This window comes from Onychostoma macrolepis, chromosome 09 (genome assembly GCF_012432095.1).
Source record: "Onychostoma macrolepis isolate SWU-2019 chromosome 09, ASM1243209v1, whole genome shotgun sequence".
In the NCBI taxonomy this organism is placed as follows: Eukaryota; Metazoa; Chordata; class Actinopteri; order Cypriniformes; family Cyprinidae; genus Onychostoma; species Onychostoma macrolepis.
The window spans coordinates 17,229,433-17,242,377 of record NC_081163.1 but is presented as its reverse complement, the minus strand read 5'-3'; the positions used below and the strand labels follow the sequence as shown (position 1 = coordinate 17,242,377).

General features: G+C 37.8%; 1 protein-coding gene across 2 annotated transcripts; it reads left to right on the top strand.

The window, feature by feature from the left end:
* Nucleotides 1-56: 56 nt before the first annotated feature.
* LOC131546539 (protein FAM124A) lies at nucleotides 57-12,912 on the top strand. 2 transcript variants are annotated; one of them, XM_058786157.1, is made up of 7 exons: nucleotides 57-100; nucleotides 306-459; nucleotides 555-676; nucleotides 1,167-1,205; nucleotides 2,951-2,982; nucleotides 6,994-7,757; nucleotides 11,086-12,912. In XM_058786157.1, exons 5-7 carry the CDS (start codon nucleotides 2,967-2,969, stop codon nucleotides 11,905-11,907), a joined length of 1,602 nt encoding a protein of 533 aa, XP_058642140.1. In that variant the 5' UTR covers nucleotides 57-100; nucleotides 306-459; nucleotides 555-676; nucleotides 1,167-1,205; nucleotides 2,951-2,966; the 3' UTR covers nucleotides 11,908-12,912. The 2 variants fall into 2 exon arrangements, with proteins under 2 accessions (XP_058642140.1, XP_058642139.1); XM_058786156.1 differs by lacking the exon at nucleotides 1,167-1,205.
* Nucleotides 12,913-12,945: the final 33 nt, after the last annotated feature.

Genomic DNA, 12,945 nt, shown 5'->3' with positions numbered 1-12,945 from the left:
GCCTATTATTATAAGTAATTATTACATGTCTGGTCATTTGATGTTAACATGGCAGCCATGAGAGGGCGACCTGCTCCATGTGCAATATTTTTTATCTCACGTGAGTGTAGCCTACATTATTTTAATTATATCTCAACAGTATCATACTAAATGTCGTATTGTATAAAACTTTTTTTGTGTTTTTAGCTTTAAACTTAGATGTTGTCTATTAATCCTTTCGTAATACAAGAGCTTCAGCTTGAACCCCCCGCCCCATCTCTCTCTCTCTCTCTCTCTCTTTAATTCCTAATTTCCACATTCCACAGACTGGGTTCGCATTATGTTCGTCTCTTGGTCAAAAAGTGCGTGCTCGCTTTATCTGCGTCGGGCCACCTGGGAGCGGTAAACGCACCGCTATTGAAGTGAATGAACGGCGGTGACGCACAAGCTTCACGAACGAACCGGATCAGACAGACTCTGGTGTGTCTTGTCACTATTATCTGTGCCTGTCACCGTTATTGGAGTCGGTTATTCATCCATGCTTTAACAAGTTTCGTCGCTTTCGTTTTGTGCAGTGTACGTGAGCGTTGAAGTGCAGAAGAGACAACGGGAGGCATGTGAAGTTATTGTCACTTTCACCAGAGATGGAGAATTCAGTTGAAGATGAGTGCGCTGATTCAGGAGCGGAGACCGGAGGGTGAGTAATACAAACAGGCTTGTTTTAACAAAGAAAATCAAATAGGCTACATGGGATATGGAATATAGCTATAAAGCACTAATTAGGATAGACACCAATATGCTACATATATCAACGCGATTCATTTAAAGCGAGTCATTGGATTCTGATACCTGAGCAGCGCAGGTCATCAACAAAACCATTAGACAGCGCGCTTGTTTTAAGTTTTCTCGTTTGGTTTCTTCCTCATTTGGCCCATTTCTTATTTAACCATCTGTTGTTTGGTATTAACACCCAAGACATCTGGCGCAGAGATTTAGTACTGAAAAGTAGTTGGAAAGCCAATGAGCTGAGCTATTAGTGCATGCTGCTTAGGCTTTTTAGCACAAGAGAGTGACAGAAGTAGCCAATATACTAATCACATAGATCTGACATCAGCTCTCTACCTAAGATTTAACTCTCTATTATCTCAAAGTCATGTATGATCTGTACCATCATTCTGTGATTGCAGCTGTGAACGATGAAAAGATGCATCCTGGTTTGTTTATAGGTATGTCATGTCATAATGGCTGTCCTGTCTTGTTGGTGTAGTTTCTGGTGATTTAGTAGGATAGTAGACTATCCTCTCTTCTTCAGAACATGTGACCTGTGTGTTTGTATGGTAGCCTATACATCTGCTTTAGAATATTATTTCTTTAGATATGCTTTAAGTCAATTGTTCTGAAGAAAATGGCCTTGGTACCTTTCTAACGACTAACTCTTCAATTAGCTGATGCATTTATCCAAAGCCACTTACAGTAAAACCATGAGCAACCTGGGGTTTAAGCTCAAATGGTGATAGCTTATCCCTTGTTGAATTTGAACTACAACCTGTAATCTGACCACATTCAACCACAAACATCATCTAGTACCTTTAAACTTGCCTTCAAAATGTACAAAACCATCTTAGAAAATCATCTGACCCAAAAATGTGTTATGTGTGGTTGATCCTGTAATTATAATATGAAGGACTTATTGTTCTTATATACTGAATATCTTCCAAGATTTTTTGATTAGCCACTTACAATAACTGATAACTGTTCTTGAAAAAAAAGAAAAAATAAATAAATATTGTAAATTTCAGATTTGGTTGTGATGTGGCTGTCTTGGTTCTAAATGAGAGCTAACAGATGTTCTGTGGCTAATATCCTCATTTAGTTAATTTAACAACAGTAACTGTAAACTTCACAGATGGCAGTAAATCAGAGACTTTCAAAAAGGATGTTTTCTAATGATGCTTGAGAGTGCATTGTTTAAGTGTGAACAACATGCAGAAAACTACTGATTCAGGAATAGCAAACATAAAACAAATGAGATTCACTGTAATGCCGTTACTGACGACATTTATAGACTGTTGATTTTATTTGTATTAGCATAAGTATTACATAGAAGCACATAAAAGTGCGTTTGCTGTTACATGCAAAGTATAGACCATAGTATTTACACTCTGTTCAAAAGTTCAGGGTTGTGCTTCTTTATATATTTGTGGAAAACATGATTCATTCAAGATTCTTTGATGAATAGAAAGTCGAAACGAACAGCATTTATTTTAAATAGAAATCAGTTGTAACATTATAAATGCCTTTAGCGTCACTTTTTATCAATTTAATGTGTCTTTGCTGAATAAAAGATTTCTAAAAATAAATAAATATTACTGATCCCAAACTTGTAAACAGAAGTGTTGAACCAGTGCACCACATACCAGTTCAGACCATACTATTACAGCATTAAATTAACTACATGGAATTTCCCTGTTCTTAAAAAGAAATGAATACCCTGTTACACTGTTTTCACAACCAGAGAAACAGGAAAAAGACAGAGGGAGAGGAAAGGAAAGGAAAAAGATTGACCAGATAGCGATAAAAGGAGAAAAAAAGCATGTACAATGGAAACAAAATGACTAGGTCACTATGTAAGACACATGTACATAAGTTATGAAATATGTCAAATAGGTCTTATACTTAGTTTTTTACCTTCCTCATCAACCGATGAGCTGAGATAATAGAAGGTTTCTGACACAAAGCAGCAAGACACAATCTTTGATCATAACCTATACATATACAGTATATGTGCATAATACACTAGAGACATTACTACACACCAACACACACTAGTATATACCATGACACCCAGGATTGTTTATCCAGATGTAGGACCTTCCTTTGAAACCTTGGGATTCTAAATCACTCTAACAGTCTCTAACAAAAGTCTTTCTCTGTTTTTCTCTCCCCTTTCTGTCATTCACTCTCTTCTCAGGTCTGACTACAGTCTTATGTCATCAGCAAGCAGTGAGTACATGCCATTTGTTTTTTATATTCCCCTTTATGCAGTTCAGATCAATTTTCCAACAAAACATGCCTTAATCAAACAGATATTCACCATATGTAATGTCCTTTAAATCCCTTTTCCTCGTCCACCTTGTGCTCATAAGAGACTACTCTTTCTAAAGCTGCTTTTGGATTCATATGTATTTCGAAAAGCACATTACAATTTAGAAGTGGAAGATTTCTGTTAGTTAAAACACTTGACAATTGTTGCCATGACAGTGAGATTAGTTTGTTCGGGGAATCACTGCTTGAAGTGCTTCGAGAGCTCTAACACCTCCGTTTGTTTGTGTGTGAGTGCCTGCTTGTGTGTGTGTCTGGGGCTGACCTTTCCCCGTGGCTGCGTCGGGCCCAGTCTGTTTCCCTATGGAGGGATTAATGTCCAATATTAGCCCATTAATCTGGGCAGCAGGAAACACTCCTCCCAGTGACAGTGCAGGAAGCACTCTCTCACTCACCCACTCACATATAGACACACTCACCTACTCACATACACACACACACACACACACACACACACGCACACTAAAACCTAGAACCCATCAAGGACACCACATAATAGACTGTGTATAATTTACTGAAGAAGGAAGAAAAGTGGTTCAATGCGGACTCAGGGATAGAAAATGAAGAAAACAGAATGAGATGGTTTGAGGAATAATGGGAGATGTGGAGAACTAGTGGGGCTGGAGAAGAATTAAATGCTTAAATTAGCATTTGTTTCATCTGTTCTCACATATAAAAAAATAATAATTTGATGACAGGGTGCAATTTAGAGTAGAACATTCAACAATTTTGAAACAAAATAAATGTATTGAATAATATGTATTTTTATTTGATCCTGCTTATAGACATGAAGGTGGTAGTGTCTAGTAAAGAAAGGGAGTTCTTTAGAATTTAAATACTTTCTATTTCGTTCAGCATTGTCTTTTCTTTGTCTGTGCACCTTTGCATGGATGAGAGATCTGTTTTTCACTTTTTCCACCACATTTCCCCTTATTGTTTCTGCATTCTGTCTCTTTTTTAACGGTATGACAGTATGCTTTCTTGAAAGGCTGCCATGAATAACTGCTTAATGCTGCATCATCAGTCATGTCAGCATTTCGCCACTTCTGCAGCTCATCAGATTTTCTCTGTATCCATGTGCATAATACTTTCCTCTATATATCTTTGTTCACTAACAACTCAAGTGCATATTCTGTGAAATCTGTTTCGCCTCTTTATAGCTCTGGACACTTTACTACACTGAAAAAAAAATGGGCTTCATGTGGTAACATTTAAATTAATTTTAAGTCAAAAATCAACCTAAAACCATTATGTTAGATCAGAGAGAAATAGCCACTTAAAGTAACAATTGCAGGTTTTTACAGTGTTAGAACGGCACCAGATTGGAGTGTACATTAGGGATGGTTAAGCTGGTGCTAAATATGGTGTCTTATTTAATGTTGGTTGCTTAAGTCTCAAACAGCCAGATTACATTCCATTACAGACTCATCTAAGATTACAGATGGTTTACAGTGATCGAGGCTTCTTGACTCTAATTGAACGCAGAGATGCCTCTCATAGACAGAAAAAATATACACATAAACTTAGAGACCAAACTTAATAAGTTTGTACTTCAAATGATTAGAATTTTAATAGATAACGTACAGTAGTTTCACATAGTTGTAGTTTGCCTTGTAATAATTCACAAATTCTAGTTGAAAAATATTATTATTAATCAATGACATTATAAAATGATAAAGAGTGTGTGTTCAAGATATTTCACTTGCTCAGATGTATTTTCAGAGTGACAGAACAATCATAATTAAAATGTTTATTTTAAAAGGGGAAATATCACAGAATAACTATATATATATATATATATATATATATATTTTTTTTTTTTTTAACAAACATATATATATATATATTATTCAGTATAATCCATTAACATGATAAATGTGGACTTGCAAACTGGCCAATGTTCCAATGAAAATTAACATTTAAAAATGCATTTTATTTTCATTTACCATTTCCTTTGAGTGAAATCTATCAAATAATGTGATTAAGTTCAGTATCATAATTCAGTAATAATTCAAATTATGCTGTTTCCTATAAATAGTGTCCTGTAAACAGTGTCTAAATAAACCATGTGTCTGCAGGGCAAAGTGCCCTAACATTCACATTTAATTTCTTCCAGCTGAAAGCTGTTGGTAATTAAAACATTAATAACTGGATCACATTAGGTCTTTTGTAAGTCTGTCTGCATATGTGTGTTTCTAGAGGCCATACTGTACAATAGAGAATGTATTGTGTGTTTTCAAGTCTGAACAAGTATCTTTGCCTAGTGAACACACTGCTTGGTTTTTCCACACTGATCGATTGAAAAGATCCTTCATTGAACTCAGATGTGCGTCAGTTACACCTGCAAGAGTGCAGTGCAACTAGAGAAGAGTGTTTACTTGCGTGAGTGTGTTTTTGTGTGTAAGTGTGTAAGAGCATAGCGTTCCCTCGGCCTCTGGTGCCCCCAACCTTAAACAACAAACAAAGTGGGACGGGTCCCATGAGTCAGGAGAGTTTGGGGTGAAAAAAAAAAGAGTAGGCAAAAGAAAGAGGCAGCTGTCCATGTTTTGCCACTTTCTGCTATTTTTCGAGAATGAGAATAGCTTTACAATATTTCTCATAATATAATAACAGCTCAGTTGCTGCTGTTGTCACTATGGCAGAGAGATGAATATATCAATAAGGGGGTTTGAAGGGCTTGTTATGTTGTGCAACGTTACTCATAATGTAGAAACTTCATGTGTTTTCACACGTCATATAAATACAGTCGTTTATGAAATTCTTTAATTGCTGCTCTCATTGATCTCATTTTGCAGTCATAAAATGTCACACTTACCTTGAACACTTTATTAAGGGGGTCTTTCATGTACTTTTGTGCTCAGGGATATTTGTGAGTATGTGTGTGCACTCAGGGCTCACTATGGTCAAAGGTTCAGTGGAAGGCCAAACCTTATTCAGAAGTCCTACAGGGAGCCAAAGCATTTCTCCAGGGTTACTAACCATCCACTAATGCAACTAATGAGGCTGCACTGTTCACTATACAGCCTGATTACAGAACAGGAGTGCATGGATGAAAAGATTTCATTCAGTCTTGAGAGCCAATCCATTTTTTTTTCTATTCCGTACTGTTCTTTCCTTAATAGACATCCAAAGCAAAGTAGGTTGACTCCTGAAGCCAGAATAAAGCAGAACATGTAACACACTAATACACCTAATACAAATAAAGGGAAAAACTAAGTGTGTTTGCAGCAGTGCTCAAACTGAAGGGAGCCTGAACAACTAATATAGTTGGGGGTTTTCTAAATTATTTTGTAGTAGGAAGATGACAATAACAATTTGTTGAATTTGTTCGAAAAACAAACTGCATACTTCTCTAATGTCTATTTAAGCATGTGATATATTTATTATTAGATATTAAAAAGATATATTAAAGTATTATAGAAAGCAGTGGTGGTTTGTGGCTGTTGTAAGGGATTGTGCTATAAATGTTTACATTTAGTTCAATTATTTTATAAATGAATAGTAAATCAATATTAATGTAATTCATATTAATTTAACTTTCAAATTGCATTAAATAAAAAATCACCCTGTATATTTTCTAAATGCATGTTATTGATCTTATTGTGAACAATTTATGCAATCATGTGTTTAATAAAAAAAGACCTTATTCTCTCTTATAACATATCCGCAATTCTCCACTCATTAAGCCAGCTCCTCGACCCCTTTCTTACAATCCACCACAAGCCTGCGTTCAGATCTCCCTCCATCCAATCCCATCCCAACCATACATTTTTTCACTTTTATATTTTTCACAAAAACGAAGAGATCTTCTTGCTACTTCTGTGTCATCACAACTATAATTAACATATTGTAATATATGATATTAAATCAGTATAGCTCCATACGTTTATGGATCATTTTCTCATTTTTTAGGTGATTTGTCCATGGGGGACCTACAAGATCCTTTCCTAGTTTCTATCCACATCATCACTGACCCCGGTCAGGCCAAAACGCTCCAGCAAGCCGCTGATCAGGTCCTCTCCTGGCTCCACCCTGATCTCACCCTCTTCAGGGTGTCAGAACGGGCAGGTGGTCTCTCTCGAAAGCCCAAGGTCCGCCTGCAGCGCGTCACCGAACCACCATCACACCAGCCAGCCTTGGCTGTAATCCTGTTTCTACAGGATGAATATGGAGGTGAAGAGAGTCTGGAACGTCTCCACAGTCAGCTGAGATGCCCACCGTGGCGATACCACCACACAGAGCGGGTGAACGGGCGAGGGCTCTTACCATTTTCTCCAGCCAGCCAGGACTTTGTTACACTTTCACCGGGCACACCGCTATGGGCGCTTCGCCAGGTGCACTACGGCAAAGAAATTGTGCGCTTTACAGTCTATTGTCGCTATGAGACCTACACTGAACAGGTGCGTTTGTACAGGCTGCTCCTGCGCCGAAGGCTAGCCCAGAAGAAGGAGGATTTCTGCTTCTGTGTGATCTACTCCAACCCTGAAACAGAAATCCAGCTGTCATTCAAGCGGATGCCCCGTGGCCAGAATCCCGTGCCCACTGAAAATGCTGTGATGGAGATCAGAGTGAGGGATGTAGGTGAACTTGTGCCACTGCTGCCATGTCCCTGCACACCTATCAGCGACGTCCGCTGGCAAACAAATGATTGTGACGGGAATAAAATATTGCTACAGGTAAGACAGAGAATATGTTATTAGAAAATATATCTGAAAGCAATGACTTTTTATATATATATGATATCTCATATACACTTCTCACGAAAGTTCTTTTAGTGAACTGTCAGCAGTAACCCTAGTGTTCTAAAGTATGTGAGTATCATAATAATAAGAGTTCATAAAGTCGCAGTATATATATTATACATTATGTTATATGAACTCTTAATAAATGAGAGTCTACATGGAATATTTGTGCTAAATAATTTTCACACACCACAGGACTGTTGAAATTAATTAGTGAAGTGAAATGTAAAAAATTATAATGCACTTTTCCATATACATTTTGAAATATTTTAATTATTCATACATGATAACCTACATTTGTAATGTTGGATTAAAAAGCACGATATGTTATGCATCAACTGCCAGTACACCTTTTGAAACCTTTTGCTATTAAAAAAAAAAATCTTTGCAAACTTGTGATGAGTTTTTACAAATTAATTAGTACTAGCTAGGTAACAATAGCCTAATAGCCTTATCCTAGACTAATTTCATTACATTATTCATTTTCTATGGGATGGAGTAGTTCATTCATAGTTTTGAACCTTGTCTTATCTTTAGATTTTCTTATATATATTTTAATTTTGAATGATGTATTATGATTCATCTCAGAGTTGCTTTGGTTCAAGGCTTAGGGCAGAAATTTTCTTTCATGCCTGTGATGAAAAATAATGAGGAAAATGTTTCCATAACTCAGATCTCTGAAATCACATTTGAGCTCTGTAATGATGCTCTGCAAGCGGCGCTGTGAATCAGTTTTTCATTACTGGTTGTCTCTGCAGAAATTACCTTCAGAGAGCAGCTCATATTCTTTGCATTTTCTTGCAGTGGCGTCCTGAGGGTGATTTGGTAGAAACCAAACAAACCAAAATTGAAAAAAGTGAAGCAGTGTAACCGAGTTGTTACCTAGCTACTGTAGAAAACAGCTGCTGCTAGTAACTACACTGATGAAACAAATGTACCACAGTTTTTAGCCAAACTAATATTGAGCTCAGGTTCAGACCAGGCAACTGAACAGAGCATTACTACTTAAACACCCTTCAGAGTTGCATACAGGAAAAAAATAGTATGCAAACACCAAGGCTTTGCATAAATTGTACACATAGATTTTTTTTAATTTGTCCTGGTTCAGATCCAAATAGCTTTGGCCTTTTGTGTTTGTGTGTTTATGTGTGTGGAAAGACTGTACTCAATGTAAAAATACTCAAACAAACGTAAAGACAGCCAAATTAAATAACACACAAGCACATACAGGTCAATTCTGCCTGACCTGGATTAGCTGCGATCAAAGCAGGTTTGGCTCTCTGTCACAACTACAGCCTCATTACCAATCAACCCCTGCTGGGGCCAAATGGCACAGAGAGGATTTCACACATAATACACATTATGTCTCAAGTGGAGAAAAAAAAACAAAAAAACCTGAACTGGTTGTACATACAGACATACAGTATAGACAAGCTCTCTCGCTTTAGTCTCCTCAGAATTTATGGACTATAATCTGCTGCTGAACATCTGAAACATTTCATGTTTGGAAAACAACAGGAACGAGGATATATATAGACAGGAGTAATGGCTGCTGAAAATTTGTCTTTGCTATAACAGGAATAAATAAAAAAGCAGAAAACAGCACATTTTTATATTTCACAAATTTACTGTTCTTACTCTATTGTTGAAAACGTGAGACAATTTTCAAAAACAACTCCAAACTTTAGAACGGTATTGTAAATACGTAAGATACTGAAATTATTACAACATTTTTATGAAACTATAAATTTGTTTACTCACCAAAAAAAATTTCACTCACATTTGGTGCTCAACGAGTCTGAAATTTCCCTGCAGGGAAATATATACTATTTTGAGGGAGATATAGTACATACAGAAGGAATATAATGGCATATAATGAGAGAAATGTATGAATGTGGAAAACGTGGGAAATGTGTGAGTGGAACAGTGAGGAAGAAGGGCACAAAGAGGCTCAAAGATGGATGGAAAACCAAATAAAGCAACAGAGGAAAATGATCGAGGGAGAGGTAGAGGGATGGAGGGAATGTGCAGTGAGGTGTGAAGCAGAAAACAGTGGAACTTTGTTACTCTAATGCACACACTCAACAATGCTTGCTAAGTTTAAATAGAAATTTTCCTCTTTTCCTCTCTCTCTCTCTCTCTCTCTCTCCCTCTCTCTCTCACACACACACACACACACAGGTATACAGTTACCTTATCAAAGCCACATTCCCACATTTGCAGGAACATGGCTCCCTTTCCCAAGCTATTTTTGTTTAATGTCAAACTATTTTGACAGCTCACTGCAGAATCATTCTCCACAAAGAGTTCATGTTTTTCATCATATTGCCATGTGAACAGTTCAAGATTTAAAGCAGCTGGTTCTTAACTTATTTTGCTTTAAGATTAGGTTTTATATTTACGTAGATTGTCAAATGGCGACCAAATGTATTATACATAAGCTAACCACAATGTCCTTAATATCACACATTGAGGTTTACTGTTAACAGTTTTTACTGTATTTTCAATCAAATAAATGCTTGGTAACCGTTATTTCAAAAAAATCGTACCCATTCCAAACTTCCGAATGGTTATGTTTGTGTACATTTTATTATCAATATAGTACTTTAAATAAAATGTCCCACTTTATATTAGGTGGCCTTAACTACTATGTACTTACATCAAAAAGTAAAAAGTACAATGTACTTATTGTGTTCATGTTGTATTGCAAAACACTATTGCTGCTATTGAGGTGGGATAGGGGTAAGGTTAGGGACAGGTTTGGTGGTATGGGTAGGTTTAAGGTGGGTTGAGGTGTAGGGCAGGGGTGTCAAACTCAGTTCCTGGAGGGCCACAGGCCTGCAGAATTTAGTTCCAAACCTGCTCCAACACACAAACCATGTAGTTTTCAAATTAGCCTGAAGGACGTGATTAGCTGGATCAGGTGTATTTAATTAGAGTTGAAGCTAAACTCTGCATGGCTGTGGCCCTCCAGGAACTGAGTTTGACACCCCTGGTGTAAGGGATCGGTCAATAGTGTAATTATAAATGTAATTACAGAAATTAATTGCAGATGTAATTACATGCAGGTATTTTTTTTTAATATATGTACAATGTAAAAACATGTATGTACACAATAAGTGCATTGCATCAAATAAGTACATAGTAAGTTAAGGCCACCTTTATTTGGGACCAAATAAAAATAGGTACTAGGATCTGCATAAATGGTTTCCTGAACATATTAATTGCACATAATTTCATGCTCTTATTTTGACTTTGTCAGGTTCAAGGTTCACGGTATTACCGCAAGCACACTATTGCAAAGTTCTGTCACCTTCCTCCTGATGATCCTCCGGTTGCCTCCCCTCCTCCACCTGAGCCGCCCCCTCCACCTCCTCCACCATACGGCCGCGGGCCCGCCTCCTATCGAAATCGCCGTTATCACCGGAACTCATCGCGTTCGCGGACCCAGACCCTTCCATCTCCGGTCACCTCCAGGACGCCTACGCAGTGCGATCAGGAGGGCCGCATGGAGAGGCTCCAGAGGGATGTGGAGCTCTTACGGGCGGGATGGACAGGCCACCGCACACAGTCCCTCTTTTCTCTGCCTACAGACGAGTCCCGCTCCTCGTGTGCCTCTCCGTCAAGCTTCCGCCCTCGCTGCTTCTCTTCAATGGCTGCTCCAATTTTCCGTGTCAATGTCGATACGCTAGTGGGAGCCGAAGAGACGGATGTGGACACGGGACAGACCATCAGCGGCAGCTCTGTGGACCTTTCTGTGGTCTCAGGTTATTCCCATCCACAGCTGAGGCCTCATTTAAAGGCCCCAGCACCGCGGCCCAAGTCTGCTCCTCCAACAGATGGAGGTCTTGACTTTGCTGATCTGACCTATAATAATGCCTCCTCTATAAGACAGACTCCTGTACCGTCTAGAACACAGAGCATCTCTGCAAAATCCACACCTTGTGTAGTACACAAACCACAGCCAAAGAATGTGAAAGATGTGTCGCAGGACAAAGGGCAGCAGAACAGCAATGGCATTGTGACAGTAGATGATTGTAGTCAAGAAGGCATTTCGGAGGAAGAGCAAGAATTTTATATCTGACACAGGACAGGACATCTCATCAACATGTGTGCAGGTCTTAAAGAGGGAATTTTGAGGTCTTCTATAATTGCAAGCAGCTGAGTATTTAAGTGTGGAAAACCCTTAAACCACCCAAAAATGAAAGGTCTTTCATGATTAACTCACTCTTATAGTGTTCTAAACTCATAAGGCTCACGCGAAACACAAATTAAGATATTTTAATGAAATCTGAGATGGTTCATTGAAAGTCCAGGTAATCAAAACTTCAGGTCATAGAGTGTCTTGATATGAGCAGATTAAATTAGGCATTTATTCACATGAAAACACATGGTAAACACTTAAGCTCAAATATGTGCACACACATGTGCATTGACTTTCAATGGAGGGACAGAAACACAGGTTTAATTTAAAAAATACATCAAAATTTGTGTTCCGAGACGGGTTTGGAACGACGAGGGTGAGTCAAGGATGACAGAATTTTTGGGTGAACTTAAGCTTTTGTTCTATAGTGAATTTGTTTTATTAGCAACAGGCCATGCTTAGGAATGTGCATTCATAATGAATGACTTTAAGACTGAATCAGATTGACTTGTATTTGTTGTATGTTGTGGTATTCTGTAGTGTTTCGTAATATTTGTAATGACAAAAGAGCTTCATTGCTTGTGTTAGAGAGCTCAGCGAAGAATAAAACTCTGCCACCTAGTGGTTGAACATGGCGACTGCACAAGTGCTAGACACTTGTGTCATGAGCATTATTAGAGAAAATACTGAAATCTCTATAATTTGTACAGTTTCACTATTGGTTCCGTGTAAGCCTTTAAGAAAATGTTGTGCTTCTGACCTGAATGTAATGCTTTACATTATCACACATTTTAAATTATATGAAAATATTTTGTTTTAATGACCTGAGGGTGACAGATGTCAGTGCCCTGTGCAAAATATCAATGATTATATGGATAGACAAGAAAATAATCAAGGAACTCATTAATGTCTGCGTTTACAAATATAAAATTATGGTGTGAATTACTTGCTGTTGATGTTGTAAAAACAAAACTCAAA